Source organism: Malaclemys terrapin, chromosome 6 (genome assembly GCF_027887155.1).
Source record: "Malaclemys terrapin pileata isolate rMalTer1 chromosome 6, rMalTer1.hap1, whole genome shotgun sequence".
Taxonomy (NCBI): domain Eukaryota; kingdom Metazoa; phylum Chordata; order Testudines; family Emydidae; genus Malaclemys; species Malaclemys terrapin.
Window position 1 is genome coordinate 63,695,641 of NC_071510.1, and position 24,808 is coordinate 63,720,448.

At 39.5% G+C, this 24,808-nt stretch overlaps 2 protein-coding genes across 6 annotated transcripts in view; one reads left to right on the top strand and one right to left on the bottom strand.

The window, feature by feature from the left end:
* The window catches only part of MCC (MCC regulator of WNT signaling pathway), a 340,541-nt gene extending 323,160 nt beyond the window's left edge, over window positions 1-17,381 (top strand). For all 4 annotated transcript variants that reach the window (XM_054032915.1, XM_054032914.1, XM_054032917.1 and 1 more), the window contains 2 exons: window positions 11,384-11,506; window positions 13,289-17,381. In XM_054032915.1, coding sequence (XP_053888890.1) covers window positions 11,384-11,506; window positions 13,289-13,469 — 304 coding nt within the window. In that variant the 3' untranslated portion in view covers window positions 13,470-17,381. The remainder of the gene's footprint in view (window positions 1-11,383; window positions 11,507-13,288) is intronic.
* A 2,320-nt stretch (window positions 17,382-19,701) lies between these two features.
* The window catches only part of DCP2 (decapping mRNA 2), a 35,583-nt gene continuing 30,476 nt past the window's right edge, over window positions 19,702-24,808 (bottom strand). For both annotated transcript variants that reach the window (XM_054032918.1, XM_054032919.1), the window contains one exon: window positions 19,702-24,268. In XM_054032918.1, coding sequence (XP_053888893.1) covers window positions 24,105-24,268 — 164 coding nt within the window. In that variant the 3' untranslated portion in view covers window positions 19,702-24,104. The remainder of the gene's footprint in view (window positions 24,269-24,808) is intronic.

Sequence of the window (24,808 nt, forward strand, 5' to 3'; positions counted from 1 at the left end):
TTTAGTCTCGGATTCCTAAAACTTCTGTGAAAAATGGATGAGAATCTCTGCATCCCCTTAGGCTGATACAGTAATATTCTGATGTGTTAGGCCCTCTCACGTTCTTTAACCATCCACAACAAAATTAGAGTTAGAATAGCTTTGGTGTCTGCATGGATTTTTTGTAGTTCTTTATATTTATTAAAATGCTTGGTCAGGAGGACTGATGGCTCCAGGGATTGGTAATGGGATACAAAGCTCTTCACCAGTCACCAGTTCAAATCCAGACCAGGTCAATATTGGCCAAAAGTCATTACATCTGATGGCCGTTCAGGACCTGTGTGAAATGAGTCGGTGATCTCAGTCCAGTGGATTGATGTCCACATCACAAAAGCCATCATTCCACTTGGCACCCCTGTTGTGACAGCCTCAGCAGAGAGGCCAAAGGTCGACTGGGCATGGAGACTAGCCTAGCAGAAGAGAGTTGAGACCGTACGGTGAAGCGGGCAATGCCACTGCACATGCTATAGTAGTTCTGTGCATAAAGAGGCTATGGTCTGCGGGCTGTCAAACATTGGCCCCTCCTCCAGTACTAAACACACCAACACAAATGTTCTGCACAGAGATTACTCCTCATTGCTCAGTGTTTATCATTATTCCATCTGCCTCAAAACCGGAGCAACGGACACTTCCATTAGTGTGTTGAAAAGCTGTCTCGTTTCACTATATCTTCTATAATTTCCTATGTGTACACTAGTGAGAGACAGTGACATTCTTATAGACTCCCCAAAAAGATCCCCATGCTTGTTGCAGTAGCAGCACCCTGGTATTTGGAGATCAGCAATGTCACAGAAAGCTGTGCTGAATCATGGTGGTGGCCATTTCTTCACATAATGCCAGTTACCTTTGGACCAAACTGCAAAGTTTGAATTCAATCTTCTGCACTGCTTATGGCTGTTTGGATCTGAGGTTTGGGTTCAGCTCTTGATGGCAGTGATATCCAGCCATGAAGTTGGGATCCTGACTTGGATATAAGTGTCTCCAAAATTCAGGTGTATTTTGAACATAGATTGGGCCTGCTCTTGCAGACGAAAAGAGGAAAGCGAAACTACAGCGTATTGTAATGATCCAAAGGAACAGTGACAATTAAAAAGTGCCACAGTGAAGTGTCCCTTTCTGCCATACTGCAGCTCAAACCATACATGCAGATGTCTATAAAGCTTTTATGTATTAAAAAGCAACCTGTCTGCTCCTTTTTGGCAGAGTTATTTCACATTTACCTCTTTCCTTGACCTAATTATTACATACATTAAATGGGGTCAAGGGGCTTGGAACTTCGTAGCATTTCAGAACCAAATTTTGTGACCGGCTGCAGTGAAGTCACAATGACATAGCCAACTGCAAAATTCAAGGATCCCTGCCTTTTTATGCTGCGACCATTATCCAGGGATTTGGGAAGTGCAGCACAGGGTCGTGGAAATGTCTATATCAGTGGTGGGCAACCTGTGGCCCGCGGGTTGCATGCGGCCCATCAGGGTAATCTGACTGCGCACCGCAAGATATTTTGCTGAGGCTGACTGTCCGCAGGCACTGCCCCCCACAGTTCCCAGTGGCCAGGAACAGCGAACGGCAGCCACTGGATGCTGCGGGGCCTGTGGACAGTCAACATCAGCAAAATGTCTCACGGCATGCAATCCGATTACCCTGATGGGCTGCAGGTTGCCCACCACTGGTCTATATGCTGTATAATATAATAAATCACTGCCAAGAGAGAAACCCCAAGAGACAATGTGTAGCGGCATGCTGGGACAGACTCCTCAAGAACATGGGGAGGGGGCTAGCTATTTTGTCATTTTTCACCAATAACCAGGATCTTTTTTTTTAAATAGAATGAGTAGCTCTGCTCACCACAGGATAGTCGCCCAAATCACTAAGCAACTATACAACTTGACAGAATTGTCCATCTGTACTTGGCCCAGAACTGGAAAAGCTCCGGGTCAGGACAAAGCTGTGTAGGGAAGCTTGACCAGGGAGTGCCTCCACTGTGCCCCTCTCTAATTATAGTGAAGAGTCCCTCGCATCCATAAGCACCACTGGTTTGATTTTAGAGATGCCAAACCTCCACAGCTCCCATGGATTTCTGAGAGAGCTGTGACTTCTGAAAAAAACGGGGCGGCCAGGATGGCAAAGCAAAAAAAAAACCTGCTGCGCGGCTGGAGCGTGGGTGCAGGGGGACCGGCTGGGAGGGGGAGGGAGCGGGCGGGCGGGAGAGAGAGAGAAGGGGGCGGCGAGGGCTACAGCGGGGCGCTCTGGTCGGGGGAGGGAAGGAAGAGGACTGCCCTGCAGGGCGCTCTGGTTCTCCCCGCTGACGCCCCCTACAGGGCGGTCGGAGCACAACAACAACAAAAAATAAATAAAAAAGGAAAGCGGCCTTCCGCCCTAGGATTGGGCAGAATGCCGCCTCCAACAATCAGCCGCCCCAAGCACCAGCTTGCTCAGCTGGTGCCTGGAGCCGGCCCTGCTTGTGTGGGACCAGGGTTTGGGATTTTCTGCCCAAATTGGATTCAGAGCATTTGATGTGGCTAGATGTATGAAAGTAGAAACGTTGTTAACTAGCCTGAAACCATTCCATAAGCTTGAGCCAAAGCTCTTTAAAGCAACTCAGCAGTTGTCCACTTTAATTCCACTCAACAATTGTTTTGGTCTTAAAAATGTAAACCAAGATTCTCCATTACTACCGTGTCAGTAATTTCAATGAATAAGTGGTATTGTTTTTCAGAGGCTGCTGCTGTGCGTTAGGCCTGTGAGCTACACATACTCGGAAAGTAGTTTTTCCCTTCAGAATGTTGCAGGCAGGGATTTTCCCAAATGACTTGTTTAGTTCCCTGCTGACTGTTCAGTGCAGCAGGGAGTTATTAACTAATCGAAACAGAACCATAGTCTCTTGTGTGATTTGCTTGCAGGCATATCTCTGATCACAGGCTCATTCCCTGTCACTGCACACATGAACCAGTTTTCTCTGCGTGCATCTCACACAAGATGTGATGTGCCGCTGCTGTGTTTTCTCAACTCCCTGTTGCTGCAGGATCAATTGGAAAAGGAAGGTGTGGGAGGTGAGAGCAAAGGTGATGCTGATCTTCAGAATGCTAAACAAAAACAAGTGGTAAGGTTGAAACAGCTACTGAATTTAGGGTGTGTCGATGTTTGAGTGTTCCTTTAAAATAGTTAATTCTCTCTCTCATTTAAATATAAACATACAGACACCCACCATAGATTCATTCTGAAAAGATGCTGTGTTATAAATAGCAGTTATTTTAACATGTTCTGTTCTATTAAAACTGCATTTGCTGATTCTTCATATTCTGCTGATTTATAATAGCAATCAGGAGAGTGAAGCTGTGCTCAGAATTCCATAAATGCATATAGCCCTTTAGTGCATTAATGAAATACAAAGTGCACCTCCAAGTTCCTTATCACTCAGATACAAACTACAGAACAAATGACTGGAAGGGCACAAATGTTAGAAGGATTTTCACATGCCAAAATGGGATCTTTTAGTTAATAGGGGAATAGTAGATACTAAGGAAGTTCTGAAGGCACAGAAAATATTTTCACAAGATCTTATAAAGGGATAGAGAGACTGCTGATATACCAGCATTTGCAGCTGTGATGAAGTCTCTGGCATACTGGTAAAAATGGAAAATGCAACACCTTGGAGGAGAGAACTTGAATTCATGTGTTTTGGTTGTTCAGCCAATCTGCAAACAAATCTCAGTTTCACTAATTCCAAAACAAATTAGTAGATGTTGGATGAATATCTCTTTGCTTTTGCTGCTGCTTCAGTGTCCATATGTCTGAGTAGCACTTTTCTGTAGAAGGCCCATTGAAATCAATGCAATATGATAATAAATAAGTATATAGCAGGTACTCAGAATTCAAAAGTGTTGGATCCCTGTGGATTGGTTTGCAGGGGTTCGTGAGGTTTCATTCCATCAAATTGCTGCGATGTCTTTCATGAGAATTCCTGCAAAGGGCGGATGGTTTGATGCTCTTTTCAGCAAACTGCACTATCTCAGGAAAAAGTAACAACTACCTGAATCCTGCCACTACAAGTTAGGAGATTTATTTCACTTCATAGCCACATTGCAGGCTCCTAGTGGCAGTAAGTGTGGAAGGAGTAGGGGGTGCAGATGCACACTGCGAAAGCTCCTGCATGCCCAGGAGGCTCAGAGCTGGCACCTGAAAAGAATCTGACCAATCTAGGAGGTACTGAGGACAGGTCAGGCAGGAGATGTGCTGATTCAGTTCCTCTCCGAGGCAGCCTCCCTGTAACAACCCAGAAAAGGGGGGAAATGGGGAAGGAAAGGTAGAGGTACAGATTTAATCCATAGAGTGTATGGGTTTAGAACTTCCTTCACTGGCAAAGTGGATTTTCAAAAAAACCCACTGTGTAATAACAGAAGCAAGTCAGTTGCTTGTTTGCTCACGGTGCAAGAAAAGCTCCTAGAAATCTTTTTTAAAAACCCACTTTTCATCATTTCTTCCCTAGCACTTTAGTAGGAGCTGTCCACCAGGCCTTTGTCACGGGTGATGTGTTGAGAATTTTAAAATGAATTGCTGCCTTGCAGGGTTCCTTACTATGCAAGTTGCTGCAGTGTGGTCTTTGTTTCAGTGCAGTATTTTCTGGCTGATTCTTGATTTTAAATGGGCCTGAATTATTTTTTTCCCTTCTCCTTTTGCTTACTATATATATTCGTCCTAGCTCACCTACTACTCATGCTGTGTCACAGCCAGCATAAATATATTCTCCCCCCCCCCCACCTCCCTTCAAAGTCCCCAACCACCCACCTCCCCAATGCAGGCAGGCACTCAATCTCTGTGCTACTGTGTTCAGGTTCTTAAATGGCTCTTAACATTGTAGTATCAGAGCACCTGTCAAAAGTGCATTAAAGCAATGTGACTAACTTCTGTAATGTCTGGTTCATTCATCTCTGATTCGCTCCCCAAGGTGAAATGGGGGGAGGGTGTTTTGCTTAACTAAGGTAAACTATTATCTGTACACTGCTGTGTGTTTGTATTAGCTAAAGCAAAGGCAATGAAATGCACCTTGCATTTGGGAGCTGAAAGTGGTGAGATTTGTGATGGTCCTTAGGCCCCTGCCTGCCTCCTTCCTCAAAAAAACAAAAAAAAGACCATGGCCCTAGAAATTTAAGAATATGCATGAGTCTATACAGCAAAGAATTTTTAAGACTTTTCTTTAACAAAGATTCTTCCCACCCTCTCATTCTAACCTAACCAGTATATCCTTAACAACAATACATTGGTATAAGTAGCTAGCATTCAGTTTTTCCCTGACTTGTTTTGGCAAAACCCTTCTGTTGCTGAAGATGGATTTTAAATTTGTTAAACTAACATGTTAAATGGCTCTTCCTGTGGTTATAAAATGCTGCCACTTTCAGGCCAACACTGGAACTGTGGTCTGGTTAAGAGGCAATTCCAGAAAATCTCAGCATAGTCTCGGAGGAATTCAAAAGGTTTCACACACTGCAGTGTGATAAGTTGGTGTCAAATGGTCTTTAAGGTGCATCATTCCTCAACGCTATTAAAGTGCAGATCTAGACTGGACAGGGTCTCTAGAGAAATGGTATTCTTTGACAACTCTCAGTGATTATGTATCAAATGTGTTCAGCTTACAATTAAAAATATGCTTGTTTCCTAACTGTGAGCCTTGCAAACCCAGGCTAGGCCCAGAAAGTCAAGATGGGTACTTCTCAACAGTTCTGCAGGTCAAATCATGCCTTCACACCTGTTTTAGTGACCACTGTCTTCAAGTTAAAGCACCTGTGCAACCTCATCATAGTGAGATTCTGCCATAAGTGACACCTGTACAACCCCCATAGCGCTCAGTAGATTTGTACAGGTGTTACTGATTAGCTTTGTAATTGAAATTTAGTAAACAGTTTTGTTAATGATAGACAAGATGAACTAGAATCCAGTTCTCACACACTTCGTTGTGTTGGCTCTGCAGGGATAGCAGGAGGAAACAACTGTATACATTTATTTTAGTCACTGTAATAGGGATATGTTACTCAATATACACAAGGCGTAGATCTGTTGAGTAAAGTGGTATTTTCCAGTGACCTTCAGAGAGCTGTACTTTGATATTACTGCAGGGTTAGAATTCAAGCTCTTCTGTATTTTACAGCTGCGTAAGAGAATCTGAGAAAGTGTCATTGTGGGAGGCCGAGTGTACATTTGGTATGGTGGATACACTAGTACAATTACAGGGACTTACATCATTTGTACAATGGGGTAAAAGCACACAGAGCATTACTTTGTTTGTATGTTTCCTATATACACAAATTATGGAATATTTTCTTTGGCTAACACAGTAAACAAAAAATTCTGTGGTTTAAAATCAGAATTACATTGTGTGGGGAGTCCTACCAAATAACCTTGAGAATTGAATAACCACTGCCCAATGACCACATTCGGACAGGTGGAGGTTGGGTCAGTACTTTGTCTTGTTTTTAGCGGTAACTTTTGGATTTCCCTTGTGGCTTCGGAAGTTGGAAACTGCATATCATGATGATGCCTCTAGCATAAACAGCAGAGACTTGTAATGAAGAACTGGGGTTTGTTGATTAAACCAATGAATTGAGGTTTTCAGTGGTGCCATAAATTGGACACCATGGATTTCCAGTTAAGGACCTATTACAAAGGCGCCAACTGGGGGGCGGGGGGCAGGCAGGGGAGCGCAGGAGCCCCTCCCTGAGTTTCATACAGGAGGTGTGCAAGCTCCCAGGTCCTTAACTACAGCACAGCATTAGTGTGAAATGTAAGTTCTGTAGAGGAGATGTGCCCCTGGAGCAGGGAGTCAGTATTTTGTTTACAAACAGAGGCAGGGTGATTAAGATAAGAAAGAGCTGGTGATTAAATTAAGGGAATGGAAATTTAGCGTGTAAAAGAGGAATCCCTCCGTGGTGGGGAGAGAAGGTTGAGGGGTTGTTTCAGAGAGAACGGGGGATTCAGAAAAAATACAGCAAAGCACTGAGCCATAATCTGAGGCTGCACCTCACAAATCTAACCTATTTCTCCTCCCAGCCCCTCGGTGAGGTAGAGCAATGCTGTTATCCCCTCAACTACCTGAAGGGGGGTTCCAAAGAGGATGGAGCTAGGCTGTTCTCCGCGTGGTGGCAGATGACAGAACAAGAAGCAATGGTCTCAAGTTGCAGTGGGGGGTAGTGGGGTCCAGCTTGGATATTAGGAAATACTATTTCACTAGGAGGGTGGTGAAGTACTGGAATGGGTTACCTAGGGAGGTGGTGGAATCTCCATCCCTAGAGGTTTTTAAGGTCTGGCTTGACAAAGCCCTGGCTGGGATGATTTAGTTGGTGTTGGTCCTGCTTTGAGCAGGGGGTTGGACTAGATGATCTCCTGAGGTCTTTTCCAACCCTAATCTATGATTTTACAGATGGGGCACTGAGGAACACACAGACTAAAGGCCAGATTTTCAAAGGTATTTAGGCACCTAGTGAGATTTTCAAATGCACTTAGAAGGTTTGATGCTTTGGAAACCCCATTAGATATCTACATCTTTAGGTGCCTAAAAACCTTGGAAATTCTGTCCTTAAAGCACTGGCCTTGGGCCAGACAGGAAGTCCATGGTGGAGTAGAATCCAGGTCTTTCAAAGCTAGCTCCCTACCCAGAACACCAGCCTCTCTCTCTGCTGCATGCTGCAAAAAAAAGAGGACTCTGATAGATGGGAGCAAAACCAAGGTGGCCTGTTCTGAGATTCCAGCAAATGGTCCCAGGATAGATGTCATGGTTGACAGCATGAAAAGCAGCACAGGGGTTAGGAAGGATGGAGAATGAGAGTCAGATGAGAGGAGGTCACTTAACTCTCAAGGGGTTGCAGGTTCTGCCCCATGCTGGGTAGTACAGCAGTGGCTGCTGTGCAATTTTACATTTTAACTGAAAACCATTTTGTTCAGTCATTTTTTGTTCTGAGTTTGAGAAAAGGAAGGAATGAGAAAGTGTCATATAAGAAGTATCAGATGTGTTTATGCCTCAAATTCTTAGGGTTTCAGCTGTATTCAGGCCAATTCCAGAACAAAGAACAGAAACTGCATCCACAGAATCCATAAAGTCAACGATTATTGTCATGATTTGCATTATTCATCTGTGTGCTCAGCGTTGTTCAGAATATGCCAGAAAATCCAGTCCCTGAGTCAATGCATATCAAATGTGTAACTCTGGATAAGATGGCTCAGATATTTAAGTATATAGTGTGTAGTTATTGACCACACATGTTATCACATGTTCACTGTCATGTTTATATCTGTGAGTGGAGATACTGATGGCAATAGAAGTTTTACTTGATTAAGGACTAGAAGATTTGACCCTCCAACTTTCTTTCTAAAGGAAGAGCTGTCCAGAGCTCCTATGGCTGTTTATTTTCCTTACCTGCCTGCAGTGGTCCTGATATAGCTCAGAAGTCTGTTTTTTTCCTTAACTTTAAAATATGGAATTTTCTTGGTGTTTGGTTTTAAATGTCCTCCTGTGAGAACTGCAACTCAATCACTGTAGTGTTGTTTAAGAGCCTTCTGGAAAGTAACTAGCCTTTAAACAGAAGTAAAAGCAGTGTTGCCTACTCTCATGATTTTTGTCATGAGTCTCATGATGATTGTTTTCCTTAAAGCCGCAGCTCCTCGAGTCGAGTGGATATGTGATGATTTCAGCTTTCATTCTTAAAGAAAAATGAAGTTTCTAGTCCTCGTGGCTGTGCAGAAAGCTTCAAAATGTGACCCCAGTGAAACCTAAAGGCTCAAAAAGCAGAAGGCAAATAAAAAGAACCCCAAATCTGTTATTTGTACTTAATCTCATGATTTTAAAGCCAATCTCATGATATTTGGTGAGTCTGATTAATGATTTTTGAATATTTTGGGATTGGCAATACTGTGAAAGTGACTTGAAAGTGTCAGTTTCACTCCTGTTTAAGATTAGTTTCTAGTCTATTGTTTGTAGTGAGATAACACACCTCTAGAGCCCCAGGCAGATGCAGTATAAACTCATAGGGCGTTACCCTAGGAGGATGTTTCCAAAGTTAAATGATCTGTTCCAAGTTTGAAGAACTGCAAAAAAGTGATACAAGTAATCTAGATTTTTCTATAATTGTTTCAATTGTTGTATTCAACAGTTAGTAGCGAAGAATATACATTAACATTTTAAACCTAACCAGTGTTCCTTAAGTGACTTGACACAAGATGTGAGAATATGTTAGTATTAGAGCTGAGTGAGTCTATTATTTATTAAATCTTTTTTTTTTTTTTTTTACATAGGAGCACTATATCTAATTCCTATCACCTAATTTCTAAGTTATCTGCAAAAAAAACCCCTAGTGTGTTCAGGTGACGAAGTAGCCGTTGGAATCACGGTTAAAGTTGCGCGCACGCACACACATGCACACACAGTGCCCCTGACCTAGGAACAATGTACCAGTACAGCCAGCCCAGAGGGGAAACGGGAGAAGCATAAATCAAATAAAATAGATGTGTAAATAAAGTTTAGTAGAACCTAAGTGGGGTGAAGTGAATGGAATTCACAATAAAGTTCAAAATGTCAGTGCAATTAAAAAAAATACTGTTGATCAATTTGGACTGAAAAAGGGACATTTACAGCAAATGGAGACTATTTTAGTGGATCTCATGTTAGCAGGTAGGCAGGCCCACAATCAAAAGTTTTAACAAGGGATTTGATTTTACACGTTCACTACAGTGTCTTTACCAGACAGCATACCTAATCTCTAGCCTTGGGTAGGTTATCTAATATGCCTTGAGAATTTGTGAACTGTATGAATTCAGGATTCCAACACCTTGCGTCTAGAAATTAAAGATGCCCTTGGCAGCAAAGAACCTAAATGCAATCCTGAAGCTGCTCCAAACAGCTCTTCTTACTTTATGCTGAAAAATACCCATGCTCCCCCTATAAATCATTACAGTAGATAATTGTATAGTCTCATTGGTAGCATGATAGCTTTGTGTATGTAATAAACATATGTTAAAAGAACATTAAGTTTGCAAAGGACTCAAAAGTTAAGAAATGCTAGAACTATGCAGTCTCTAATTACATGACCACATACTCTTTTTTTCCACAGGACCCTGCTGCATTCAGTGCACAGAATGAATGTAATGAGCACCTATTCACCATCTTGTTTTTTCCTCATTGTTCAATGTGTAGCGCTGGGTCTTATTTATTGAATGCTATTCAAACCCTGCTCTGAAGACAGAATTCTTCATTTCCTTGTGGGTTTTTTAGTGGCATTCATCACTATAGTATCTGAGTGCTTCAAAACCATGACTTTATCCTCACAACACCCCTGTGTGATAAGTTGATATTATTGCCAATGGAGATAGAGTGCTAAGGTCAGAAGTTTCCAGTAATTTTGGGTGCCCAACTTGAGGCACCTAGCACTTGATTTTTCATAGTACTTTCCATTCTGTAGCACTTCATATGTTCAAAGCACAGCTCCCATTGACTTCATTTGCAGCTGTGAGTGCTCATCACCTCTATAAATCAGACCCTGGCAATCAAGTTGAGCACCCAGAAAATGAGAAACACACAACTACTGACCACTTATGAATCATTTGGTTTCAGTGACTTGCCCAGCATCACATAGGAACTTAGGCAGAGGTAAAGGCTGGAATCCAGTACGGAAATTGTTAATTTCCGTAACAATGAGACCCTCCTTTCTTTTCCTGCAGGGTGTGACTCTGGTGGTTGTTTTGGATGCTAGTGAAGCCTTCCTCTTTAGTTATTGATTTCTCCCTCTTTTATGTAGTGAGTCTTCCTGCAGTTTTTTCTAATAAAGAGAATTTTTAAATAAAAACAAATAATGTTTGACTAGCAAATTACCTAGTTATCCTAGGTCCACCATGTTTGTATTTAATTGTTTTATATATATTAGCTTTAGGTTTTAATTTCTTTATATTGTTTACTTTACTATCTGAGTTTCCATCTTAAATATATAATATATAGAATATGCTATATACTAATATCTTCTTCCATGCATCTCTTTTCCTAACTGTGGATATTGCACATTTTGCGCTTATGTGAGACATGTAGTGTGGACAAGACCATCCCCAGTGACTATCTAATGTTTGTCCATATTTCTTTTTATCTTACATTCCTAATATGTGAATTGTTACTGTTTTGCTTCTAAAAAAAATCAATTTAACAAAAGTTTAACCTCATAAAACTAACTCCTGCATTATCAAAGTAGTATAAAAAAATGTTTTCCTCCTTTAAATCTAACAGAAGGAACTTTGTTGAATGCGGTCTATACTCTTGCAAGTCCAAATTATATGGATAACTGATTTTCTCACTCCTTGTGTCCTGGTGCAGAGAGAAGAAACTGAAAGGGAGAGTGCAAGAGTTAGTGAGTGCCTTAGAGAGACTCACGAAGAGCAGTGAAATCAGACATCAGCAGTCTGCAGAGTTTGTTAATGACCTGAAAAGGGCAAACAGGTAAAGGATCTTCTAGTGAATGGATGCACACATTGACTTCTGCTGCATTCTGGTAGTGCACTGTAATCCTCTCCTTTCCCTAATGAACAGTTTCTACATCCTCAGCTGCTTGTCCGTAGAGTCTTGAAGAATGTAAGGTTAGAGTTGGGGGAAGAGACTAATCTTTGTCACCATGTGCTCCATAACCTGTGTGCGTGGGTGGGTGGAGAGAGATTCAATTGCAGTTAAAAATATCATCCATTATAAAACAGTTCTCCGTTTAATCATGTTTGTGAATTATTGCAGTTTTTGTTCACCACCTCCCTGGCCTGGCTCATGCATCTCTTCTTATCCCTTCAAATTCTCCTATTATCAAGTTTCCTTCCATAATCCCACTCAGTACTTTAAAGTGTAGCACTGACAGTGATACAGACTGTGCCCCCTCTCCCAGTTGGTCTGCATCAATAGGCTTTGATGGACTGAGGGGTTACAATTGTTGGTCCCCTTCCTTCAAGGAGTCAACCATTCACTGTGTAATTTGTCACTCATGAGCCATACTTTACCTGTTAGAGAAAGTCTTGGCCATTGAGGTGGTGGGCAAGACTTGATCTTCAACCAGCACCCATTTGGGGTCTCCTACTGAGCGAAAGGGGAGGTTGAAGAGAGGGCATTTGGCAACTAAATGTAATACATTGTTGGACTTCAAAGGGACACTCTCAAGATCTATCTAGGCACTTATACCTCATGCTCATCAGTGCATTACCTTACAGGGAAGTAGTATTTATCCCCATTTTACAGGTGCAGAACTGAAGCACAGAGATTAAATGACTTGCCCAGGTTCATGCCTGGGGTAGGATTTGAACAGTGGTTTCACAAGTCCCTGTTCCATTCCCTACCCACCAGACCTTCCTCCCTGCTCTAGAACTCACCTTCCTTCTTATAAATAATGCGGCATTAAAAATATATAATACTTTCATTCCTTTTTGTACTTCATTCACTATGGAGAGACTAGACACGTCAGTGTCAACTTCTAGTTCTCAGGCACTAACACACCTTTGTTGATTCCCCACGCTTTTGGGAAACGCTTGGCAGGGGACAAAAACAGTAAAAAACCTCATCCATTGAACTATTTGTGATTATTATTATTTAATTAAAACATTTATGTTCTATAAATCTTTTTTATTTACAATCTCTAAATTTTGATCATAAACCTACCTGACAGTGTCCCCTTAACAAAACGCTTTGTGATATGCACCGAGGGCCCAGGCCTCGGTGATATGCTGAGCAGCCTCTACACCAGGGAGGTGCAGGTGCTCGGCCCCTCAAACAATTGGGCCCACAATGCTCAGACATCATATGGTAACCTGGAACTGCATAGCGCACTAGTGCAGCAAGCATATAGTGATGCATCACAATAAATTATCACAGTTAGATATGTTGCTTTAATGCCACAGGCATTAATAAAACACCAAGAGTTCCTCTGATGTAGATATTTTCATTCACTAATTAGACCCTGTTCTCCCTGATTTGGGCCTCTCGGGCTTTCATTTGATGATTTTTTATTTTCTGGGAGGAACATTAGTTTTCCTATGGCTGAGACTTTTTATAAACAAGGTCTTTGCTTGTGAGAATCATTTTGTAAACCTTGAAAAAACATGTTCAAAGTTTTATATTAAATTTTAAGTGGTGGAATCCCTTTGCCAAATTTTCAAAAGTGGCCACTGATTTTCGGTGTCTGTTTCTAGGTGCTTAGCTAGAGCTAGTTTTGTTGAATGATCTTGTATTGCTGTCTGTTTCTAACAGTAACCTTGTAGCAGCTTATGAAAAAGCAAAGAAGAAGCATCAAAACAAACTGAAGAAACTGGAGTCACAAATGATGGCCATGGTTGAGAGGCATGAGACTCAAGTGAGGATGCTCAAACAAAGAATAGCACTGCTGGAGGAAGAGAACTCAAGACCTCACACCAATGAAACTTCGCTTTAAAATTATATATATGATGACAATTAGTGCCATTAAAAACCAGTTTCTTTTTTTTTTTTTTCTTTAACTGATTTTAGGTAGTGAACACTATTAAGGATCTGAAACATAACAGGCATAGATCAGCCTTGTGGCTTTGTCAAATCAAACCAGGAGGAATGGGGAGACTATTTTAGCAAAGGATTGTTTATTGATCACTGCTTGAAATGGACAGTGTCTGAAGGTAAAGTTTCCAGTCATTCACAGTACATGTGATTATGTATATACACACACATGCAGGATTATCACCCATCCTCAAATCCTAATGGGTGGCAGTCCCTCCACTTTAATTTTGATCTTGATGCATTCCCTTGCTTTTAATTTACTCCTCAGACAATGCCAAAATCGCACTTATTCAGATGCTTTTGTATGTTTGGGCACAGATTAAGCCAGTTTGATAGATCTCCCAGCCCCCATGTTCTCTTTGTCCTGAAATCTTGCAGTATGATTTGCTGTTACATCTATTGTATGTATATGGTTGGTGAGGGGGAGGTGTGCAAGATGACAGCCTGGTTTGTACCCTGCACCAAACTTGCAGTTCTCCCCACACAGCCCAGCAGATGGAGGAGGATCACTCCTGCTAATTCAGAGACGTTTTACCCAGACAGGATTCCTGATCACAGCAACTAGAAAGCTCTTGCTGCAAGTCTACAATGCTGTTTTATTTCTTATGCCCTTACAGGCTGTATGTAGCCACATGCTTTCTATTTACAGTGTGGGGGCCAAGATTGGGTGGGAAGTTTTTGTCCTTCATGTTACAGGGTAGTGCTGACAGTCTATGTAGAAAAAGTTGGATTTATTTTTCTAAAATACATTACATTATAGACAAGGTTTTCCTCAAAGAAGCCTCTGTTAGGTGCAGAGTATTAGATCACCATAATGTTCCATTACACCTGTGTGCGACCAAGAGGCAGAAACCCTCTCTGCACTTGAGGGATTGTCTAAAAAGGTACTTATTATAAGGAATGTACCTATTCAATATTAAAATAAATGCACACGAATGTGAGTATACATAGATAGATACACACAAAATGAGTGAGCAAATGGCTGGCTCTTAGTACAGTGTGAGTAGAAATTATATGAACACAGCCTTCTGATGGCTATTGTAAAATTACATTTATAGGCTATTTGTTAGTAAGTTAGTGTTATAATGTGTGGACTTCTCTGTTCAAGCCAGTCCGTTTCTCATGTCATGCTAGCTAGCACATAGTAAGACTGAATGAGGCTGAGTGAAGCACAGAGATCAGGTTGCCACCTCTAGGAAGCAGAAGGTGTAGTCTCAGACATGGCACTCATCCCAGCTCCTTTGGGCCTTGTTCACAGGACTTTTAAGTGCTCAGACAGTAAGAAAACAAAACAAACCACCCTCATCAGTTTAATCAACCTGGCATCAGTTTACTAAACATACTAGCACTGTAGTAATAATAATAAAGTTTTGATCAAGATTGAGGTGCTTTCCTTGGCAAATAGATTTTCAAAAGTCTGCTGTCATTCCCACCTGTCACAGGAATTTGTTGGGTTTTTTTTTTTTTTTTGTCTGTTTTGGGACTTGTCTAGAGTTTCCTAGACCTGTTTAAAGTGATGTGAATTTCTCTCTAAAAGCTTCTTTAGCTTTTAAAGTATTTCCAAAGAGCTGTGGCCATGGCTCTCTACCCTGAGTAATCCTTGCCTAGACTAAGCCTTTGGCCTTCCTAGCTGGTATCATGCTTTGCTGCTTCCAGATGTTAAGCAGGGACAATAAGGGGATTTGCTTTCAGGTTTTTAAGGAGCAGGTTAAAAACAGCTTTAGGTGAGATTTAAACTTCAATGGTTCTTAATGCTGGTTTCCAATGCTTTCATTCCCTTCAGCAACTGCTGTTCTCTTTCCTTAAAATCAGTGAAGGTTGAGTAGCAAATCTGAAACAACATAAGCTACAACCATGCCAAACCCAGCCTCTTGACTACACCAGCATAAATGAAAGACAGCATTATTTACAAATGAAGGGCCACCTAGTAGAGCCCTGCTACCTGACTTGCAACCACAGGGAACTAACTTTGCTGGTGCTAAAGGAATGTGTGTGCAACCCTACTTAGAAATGATAGTGTGAGAGATGCACTAAGCCAGGTCCCACAGGTTCAAGGACTCTCAAGCCATCAACTTTACCTCCTGGAGATCAGCCCTACATTAGGCAGCTGTGTTCAAGTCCTTAAGTCTGATGGTGAGGGTTAAGTCTAGATGGAAGTGGCTAGATAATAGGTCCAAAGCTGTAGTCCCCTTATTCAGGCAAAGGGGTTCTGTTTAGTAGAGTACTTACTGTTTTGAATTAGGTAGAAGTTTTTATATGACCACAAAATCTAGGCTTGCCTTGTTGCTCTCCAAAATTGTCCTGTGTATAGACAATTTTATTAGGCAGGAATATTGAGCCAGAACTTTACTCAGATTTCAAAGGGATGAGGAATGATGTACAAGTTTCCCAACTCATTTAAATCACAAGGATTACATATTATTTTGTAATGGTGCCAATTTTAACCTGCCTTTTGAGTTTGTTTTTAGCAATTTGTTTTATTTCAAATACATTTTAAGAATGCTGTAAAGATGTAAAATTTACAGCAAATAATCCATATCAAGGTGATTAAAGATAACCTACCCAACATTTCTTCCATGATGATGAGCAAGACCGCATTTGCTTTGTCACAGCCTCTGCCATGGAATCTCCAACAGTTAAAAGGGAGATGTGGGTACCTACAACGTACTGTTTCATTTGTTAGCATATTAGAAAAGGGAGTGGGGATAGGACCAATAGGAAATAGTGGTGAAATAGCTTTACACCAATCAAGAGTTTGTGTTCAATGTTTTAGTGCTTCTTGTAATAGGTTAAAAGTAGCAGTAGCCCTAGTTACAAAAATGATGACCATCTTAAAACAGTAAATTCCAAAACCTAATATTTAATTATGCAACTGTTTGAAACACCAGCTTGAAGTATGATGTAGTCTTTATCTGAACTGACAAGTGTGCATTCTATCTTCAGAAGTAACTTATATCACCTGTAGACATTGCCACCCAACTCCCACAATTTAAAAAAAAACCTCATTTGAGTTCAATAGATAAGTTAGGTTCTATTTATAAGAACCTATTCAATTCTCCTTCAGTCTCTTAACAGACAAGTGCAAGAGTGTATTAATTTGTATCTTGTTCTTATGACTTTTTAAAAATTGTGTCATACAGTGCATGAAATTTTATATTTCATATTGTTCTGAAAAAGTACTTTTCTAATTAAAAAGGTATAAAAAACCTTTACACCAGCTTGAATGTATTGTTAGTTATTAGAAAGCACATGTGACTAAGTTTGCATTAACCTCAGTATTCCACTGTTTATACTGGAAGTTTTTCATTTAAAAATGTCACTTAACATTGTACTATATGTTGTAATTTTAGAGACTTTTCACCTAATTGATTTGCCTTAACCGTATTCTGCTTTTTAGTTCCTTAGCTGCTGTAAAATAGTTTTGTGTTTATTTGATATAGAATTGTAAAAACTGCATTTATTTATACAGAGACATTTATAATACTTTTTATTTTACAAATGTTCTTATATTCTGAATAAATATTTCTAATGCTAACGCATGGGTTTCACTTATTAGTTTCAGTCCTGTAACTAGTTACATACACTCTAAAACTTAACTTGACAATCATGTATTGAAGATTTGATAGATGGTACAGACTAAATGAACCTATCTATTTTCACTTTTGACAATGCTATTAAAAAAAATCTTAATGTCCCTAAATTATGTCAATTCCAACATAGGTACAGATGCCTTAAGTGGAGTTGTTCTGTTTTCTTACTAGAAAAACAGAAGTTTTACCACCTTTCCATTCCCCTATACTTTTTTTTTTTTTTTTTTTTTTTAATAAAGTAGGAATAGCTTCCCAGGACTGTATTAAACTTAAAAGTAGGTCTGCAGATACCTCATTAAATTTATAGAGAAGATGTACAAGAAGAATATGAAACAGGCCCTCCAATTATACATTGGAAGGGTACATATAGACAGTTGAACACATTTGATTCTTTTAATGACAAATCACTCCATTTCACAAATACTTCAAAAGCACTGACAGTAAATCCTCTCATCCAAGGTTCTAAACATTGTCAAAAGCATCCCCTTATGTCCTGCTCACATTGTCTTTAAAAAGTTCAGAATCCAGCTCCAGTCAGTTTTAACTTTAGCGCGCTTGTAAATGGCACATGTAGAATCAGTGCTACTACTGGGCATTTAAGGCAATATAAGTCAAAACATTCTACAGTGTAAGGTTGTAAGCTGCACAGACATGAAATTTCAAACCGCCAACAGTTACTGTAATAATGAAGTATGAACATAATTTTATCCAGTCATACTTTAAAGCATTTTTTACTATCAGAATTACAGAGGAACAGCCAATGACTCTAAATGTTAATGGTCTAACAAACGATGTGCTTCAATTTCTAGATCAGTGAATGTACACAATGCTTCAAAAATACATGTAAATATTTGTTAGTATGGTTACAGATCTTACCTAAATTTTAAGAGTTGAATGGTGCTCTTCAGGACTAGCTCATAGAAACTGAATAAAACTGTAACTTTTCATGTTTAATTAGCCTAATACTACAAATACATTTTATTTAAGCCAATATGAGCATTTAACACCTACCACCAGTAAAGATGGACCTCATTCTTAAAGTATCACTCATTCCTGGCCTATACAACAGAATACTTCCTCATCCCAGAACTAATCCTTGTCATTGCTTATGTTTCTGCAAGACAATCATAGAACTTAGACACTTTTTGTACAGCATGGAATAATTTTTCTTTGGATATTGTATGTGGTTGTCTGTTAGAAGACTGAGAAATATATTTGCTCTCTAGAAATCAGGTAGCTCTTAGGATTTATTAGCATATCATTTCATCTAATTTTTTTTTATGTAACAAGACTGTTCCAAACTGGTGAGAATAAAAGGTGATCCCCTCCTAGTGTAATAATTCTATCCGAATGTCCTCAAGAGAGCTTACAAGATTCAATCATGTTCTTGTCACAATCAGCAAAGCAAATTAAGTTTTAATTATAGCATTTTATGTACATCAACATCTCATTGAAAAATCTGTTGCATTTCTCATCACAAAATTTGTGGCACTTTCAACATTTAGACCATGATTTCTATATCTTATTAAAAGATATGTAATAAAAGACTAGCAAGTTAAAAGTTAGTTTTCACCTCTTTGTACAATTTACCTTTTGAACAAATAATTCATACAGTATGAATGTTTTAAACAATTTCATGGTATAGTTTTGTTAAATTAAATATGAACAAGTTATTTCTACACACAAGTTCTTTTTCCTGCAGAATTACCAAATGGTATGTTTTTTCTTCCTGTCCAGCCAGAAATCATTTGAACAGATACCTTCACAAGCCATTGAGTAAAACTCCTTAAATCCCATCCTGCTCCTTCCCCAAATATCCTGTATGTGTTAGCTGGCAAACTATCAGGAGCATAGGCCTTTCTGTAATACAGAACATGCCATCATTTTGGTTCATGTTTCCTACAGATTGTCCTAAAATTGGAGTCACATTAGATTAAAGAAAAAAGCAAACATTGATTTTCATGGTTTCTAAAGTCACTGTAAAGTTAAACCCAAGCATTAGGTCAGTAGAACAACATTTAAAATTGAGACATTTGTTCTTGCATGATGCTGAATGTGACCATGAAGGAAGGAATTGCTACATATGCAGTATCACACCCTCACAGTAAGGCTTATAACTTACTTGGAACAGTAGTGAAATGCACACTTGGAAAAGAACACACTGCATTTCTTATCAGTGCTTACGTACAGTATAAAAAACAGTGCAAATACTAGCTTTTAGCCCATTCTCTTGCTCCCTCCATTGATGAATAAGAACATTGCTACAAATATATATTAAAAAAAAAAAAAGGGGGGGGGAGCATGACCAGAGCTTAACTTTCTAAGCCTCGTTTACTGTAAGAGAGCCTTCATAGTGCACTTTCTATTATGGGTGAATTAATTTCATGCATAAACTCCACATCTTAAATATTTTGGTTGCTTCAACACTAAAATGCTGAAGTAGACTCAAAGTCAGTCCAGGGCAGTGGTTTTCAACCTGTGATTTGCAGCCCCCTGGGGGTCCACAGACTATGTCTAAGATTTCCAAAGGGGTCCACACCTCCATTTGAAATTTTTTAAGGTCCACAAAAAGGTTGAAAAAAAATAATTGGTCTAGTGTAATTCCAAAAGCAGTTTGAAACCTATATCAACAAAGCTAAAACAACAGTCTTGTGCCTATGTTTAAACTGCAAATTACTTAAGTCTATAAAGGAGATTTATACTATTCCACAAGCTCATTTTTCCAAAAGTTTTGGCTTCCCAACATAGATTAGAATAAATTCCAGTAAGTTTAGTTTTACAAATTTAGTGCACCTTTGGGTTAGCCCAGAGAAAAGACACTGGAATAACTCAAGACATTCTAGCTCCTAGACTGAAGTAATCAGTATGATTTGTTAAATCAGGATTTGAACCAGGTAGCTAAAAATGAAAAGCTCACTGAGCTAACACTATAAAACTGGCCATATGGCCCAACAGTAACACTGTAAGTTCCAACTCGGATATAGAGCTTGATTCAGGCCAGCCAAAGATGAGGGCAGTGGGGGTTGGGGGGCAAATCACACTGAAAAAAACCCACTTAAAATCAGTGATCACAGAAGAAAATGCACTTTTCATATTAAAATGACAATCTGATTGGAAACATGTTAGGAATAACTAGACTGCACAGTCTGCCTTAACATTCAAATGCAGTGGTTATACATGCAGCATTTTAAACAGTCAAAGAGTAAACACAGTGAACATTGTTTTTGTAGATCTCCAAAGTAAACTACGATCAGAGCACGGTATGTAAACCTGTAGTTTTGTAAGAGAGACTTACTATAAACTAAACATACAGAAAGGGAATCTTTCAATTGTGAATTAAAATAAAATATTTTCCCCTCTCCATACCTCTATCTCCAGAGCTCAAACTCTGTGCAGGATTCAATAGCACGCAATGTGTATTGAAAAATGGAAATTTTTAAAGACAATCAAGTTACAAAACATGCTAAATTAGTCTATAGTCACAAAATCCTCCAAAATTAAAAACCAAAACTCCACACTGCATAAAAAGAATTGGGGGAAAAATGCATACAACTGCACTAAAAAACTAAAATAAATTACTGTTTATGTAGTACTAGTGACTGCTACGTGAACTAATTCCAGAATTTCCAGTACCTGCATTGAGCTTTTTGTCCATTAAACATTCTTCCTCATAATTTCATGATTCTTAACTTCAAGGACACAAATGAGTGAGCGACAATTTGATTAGCAACTGCAGGTGAGTTGTTTTATTCCAAGCACAGTAAACTGACATGCTTACTTTTCAAGCATCTTCACACCAACAAGCACTTAGATCTCTGAAGTCCATTCACAGTCAATTGGACTAGATAATCTTGCCTCACCAAATGCCCACCCACTCTGAAAACCAAAAAATCCACTGAATGAAACTCAATCATCCATTTTCTATTTCTTCACTCTTTTACAGACATTCCTGTAAGGTGTACTCCTACACTTTGGAATACAAAGTATAAAATGATTCATTTAACATTTTGAACATAAAACACATAAAAAGGACATACAAAACTAGTAAGAGTAAACAATCTGAAATGTTCACAGTGCAGGGCACCCTGAAACCCAAAGGCAGGTCATATACAAACACATTTAATAAGCTGTTTGAGACCTCGAGAAAGAAGGAAACTGTGTCAATACATATTTCTGAAACAGTACCTTGTACACAAAGAAATAGAAATTATTGCATATTTATCAAATTTATTTTCAACTCACATTTATGCTAGATTTCATAAAATCAGGCCTGTTTTCTGCAGCCTTTGTTTGGGATTCCTCAGTGAGGAAGCCAGGTATTTTTGTAATAAATGAAAACTTTTGCCTAAAAAAAAAAAAAAAAAAAAAACACATCTACACTTAGTGATCCCAGTAAGGCATATCCCACTTATGCACACTCTGCAGTTACCTCACTTTAGAGGCTTCCTCTCATATTGCTATGAGCCAGTTCACATCCCAAACTGTCATCAAGTGGAAGTTTCAAGTTTAAAATTCACACAGCTCTATCAATCTTCCCCTTATTAATTCATGGTGCATTAAGTGAAGAGGCATAAAAGGAACATATTTGAAAAGTCAATCTACCAATCAGAAATAAAGTTTTCCAAAGCTTGATTTTTAATCATGCGTTAAGAGAGTCTCATTAAACTCACTGGCATTAGCAGCCTGGAGGTCTGAGTGCTAACTTCTGATTCCTTATGAGCTAGACACTTATTGCTAGGAAATCAATCAGGGCTTTGGAGCGGAGCACTGAGCAGTTGAGTTGCAGGTTTTTGCCTGGAGCTGGAGCAGAGCCAGAGCACAGCTCCAAAGCCCTGAAATCAACTACTTACTCTAAGAGGACTGAACAAAGCTTTGTTTTCATTTGGATCTGAATAGGTAAAATTGACACATTCAGCCCTCTCCAACTTTACTATCCAGCCCCCTCAATTAAATAACAGGACATATGCATTTAGGCACAGGTACCTAATACTTTTTGAAGATCTAACTCCCACAAACATTACTGTAAGTTAGGCAACCTGAATAACTTTGAGGATCTGGGCCTTACTGATTTAAGCAACCTCCGAACATTATTTCTGGCTGTCAACCCGCCGCCGCCGCCACACCAAGGTGAAGCAAAAGAGTCACTTCAACAACTATTCTAAAAGTAAACTGACCCATTGTAAGACTTTCTTATCCAAATGGAAAAACTGGAGTCTATTTCTCCTGTTAACTGATAGAGGAGTCCAGCTTTCCTGGCTAATGGGAAATGTTTTAACAACTGAAAATTACTAGATTCCCTGGTCCAAAGGGATGAAAAGATTAGAAGATAAAAATAAGCTAACACGCTATTTATTGAGGGCAAATATAAGATAATAGATATTATAGGGTGTTTGCAAGAAGACAGGGATTGTGTTTTGTGGATACCACACCAAAAAGATATAAAAGGCTGTCTGTGGGTGAACATACATTCTCTGACCACAGAAGATACGCAGCCTTGGAACAGCCATTGATAGAAGACAATTTAGTCATTCAGTCCTCCAAATTACATATCATACCCACCTAGCTTAATTTTAGAGAACCATCCACTTCTTTTTTAATAAAAAGGGGGGGGGGGAAGAACATAGGTACTGGTTGCTGAGACAAGTGAGGAGTTTCATTTGCTTCCAACCCCCAATAAAATACTTTTGAAACGTATATTCAAAACTCTCTCAAGTAAATCATGATGCAAGGATGTATGACTAATTTTTTTTTTACTTAATATCATTTGCATTCCTACTGCTAATTTTTTCACATCTTTGATATACTTATTAAAAGGCTGTAGCCTCATTCATTTTTGTTACAGTTTTCAGATACTGAGATGCAACTGCAATATCGAATTCAATACTATTGTATATATATATATAGAGAGAGAGAAAACACACATTACACTAGACACCTCCAAGGACAACAGTATAGAACACAATAATGAACAGTTATTGCAAACTTGATTAAGCCATTAGGTGGTAGGTGACGTTCTCTAGTCATCCACGTATCTGCCTCAATCCTCCCCTTCCCTCAGCAGGACCTGCAGAGGCTTATTTACATTCAGCACGATACATAAGAATCGCCTCGCCCACAAAATTTAGCTTTTCCTTTCTGCATCTTAAAAAGTAGCTGCAAGTGAAAGAAGGCTCGCATCCCACTTTCTCCTACGGGAGAACAGTTCTAATGGACACAAAGGAAGAACAGAAACAAGTACATGTGAAAGGCCAAGTTCTGTCCAGCAAGCGTATCCTCACAGAAGACAGAGGAGGAAAAGGTGTAAGTCAGGGCAGAATGGGACCCTGTGGATTTAGTTTTGAGTTGCAAGTCATTCTAAAATGAGTTCGAGCATGATGGAGAGGAGAGAACATCGGCAGACAACCGGAGAGAAGAAGAGAACTGCAAAGATGAGGTCAAACGAGTAGACTTGAAATTTGTAATTCTTTTAAGCACAGAAGCTCCAAGATTTCAACATTGCTGGGATAGAGAAAATGGGTGTCCTCTGAGAATTACTTTAATTGCTATACTACAGCAAAGTACTAGAAAATAAAGACTGAGTGTTCCAACAACTTTACATCAGAGCAGGTTCAAAGTTTAGTGTGTTAGTATACAGCCAACACTAAAATATTTCAAAGTTTAAAAAAAAAAAAAAAAATGCCCTCTAATGCAACAGCAGGAACTAGTGAACCAAACACTGGAAAGGTACTTTCGTGAATAAAGGCGGAACTGCATTTAAAGTGCGACAATTCACTATGCCACTTCCATACTGCAAAGAGAATGAACCCTTCCAAATCATCTTTCAGTCCCTGCATTGCTTTAAAAATAAAAAAATAAAAACACCTGAGAACGAGTAAGGCTGGATTAGAAACCCACTCAACTGCAAAAGGTCAGTCTTTGATTTTTGTTCATCCATAATAGGTTTGCTGTCAGAGGTCAAAACTTTTCATTATGGCATCATAGTCAAACTTGAAGCTCAAGAAAGCTCTTGATGAGAAAGTGATTTTGTAATGACCATTACATGCCACAGAGTGTGCCTCTGTATGTTCCAGCAGGTCTTCAATGGAGAAACACACATCATACGCTGCTGCATCTGCTTAAAAAAAAAAAAAAGGACAAAAATAGGTTCTAAAGTTGAAAGTTAAGTGGTATTGATCAATGAAGAGGTCATTGAAAATATGCTACTATTTAGGTTTAAAAAGCTGTACATGTTCAATTAGCATTTACTCACACTGGCAATTTTATCAGTTTGGTCATCATTTCAAACAAAAAGCGTAGCAAGGAATTCCTTATCTTTATTGGCCACCTAGTGGTCAAAACAAGTTTTGTAGGAGTTACATTAGCAGTTTTTACCCAAATGGTTAATTCTCTTCTGTAAAGCACAGGTTAGGGCAATAATTTTTTGCCAAGGTCCAAATTTCTTGGTCAAGGTATAGTCAAGGTCCAGATTCCAGAGAAAACAACCAGTAAATAAAAAGAGTTTGCAGTCCATTCAAAAGCATCTGGTGGTCTGGATTTGGCCCGCCCTCTGCCTATTGACTACCCCTGAGTTAGGGTGACAAACTGCTTGGACACAGTCCCATTCCAAAGTGGAGACTGGAGAAGGGGCTGGAGAGCCCCTCGGGGGCCTTAA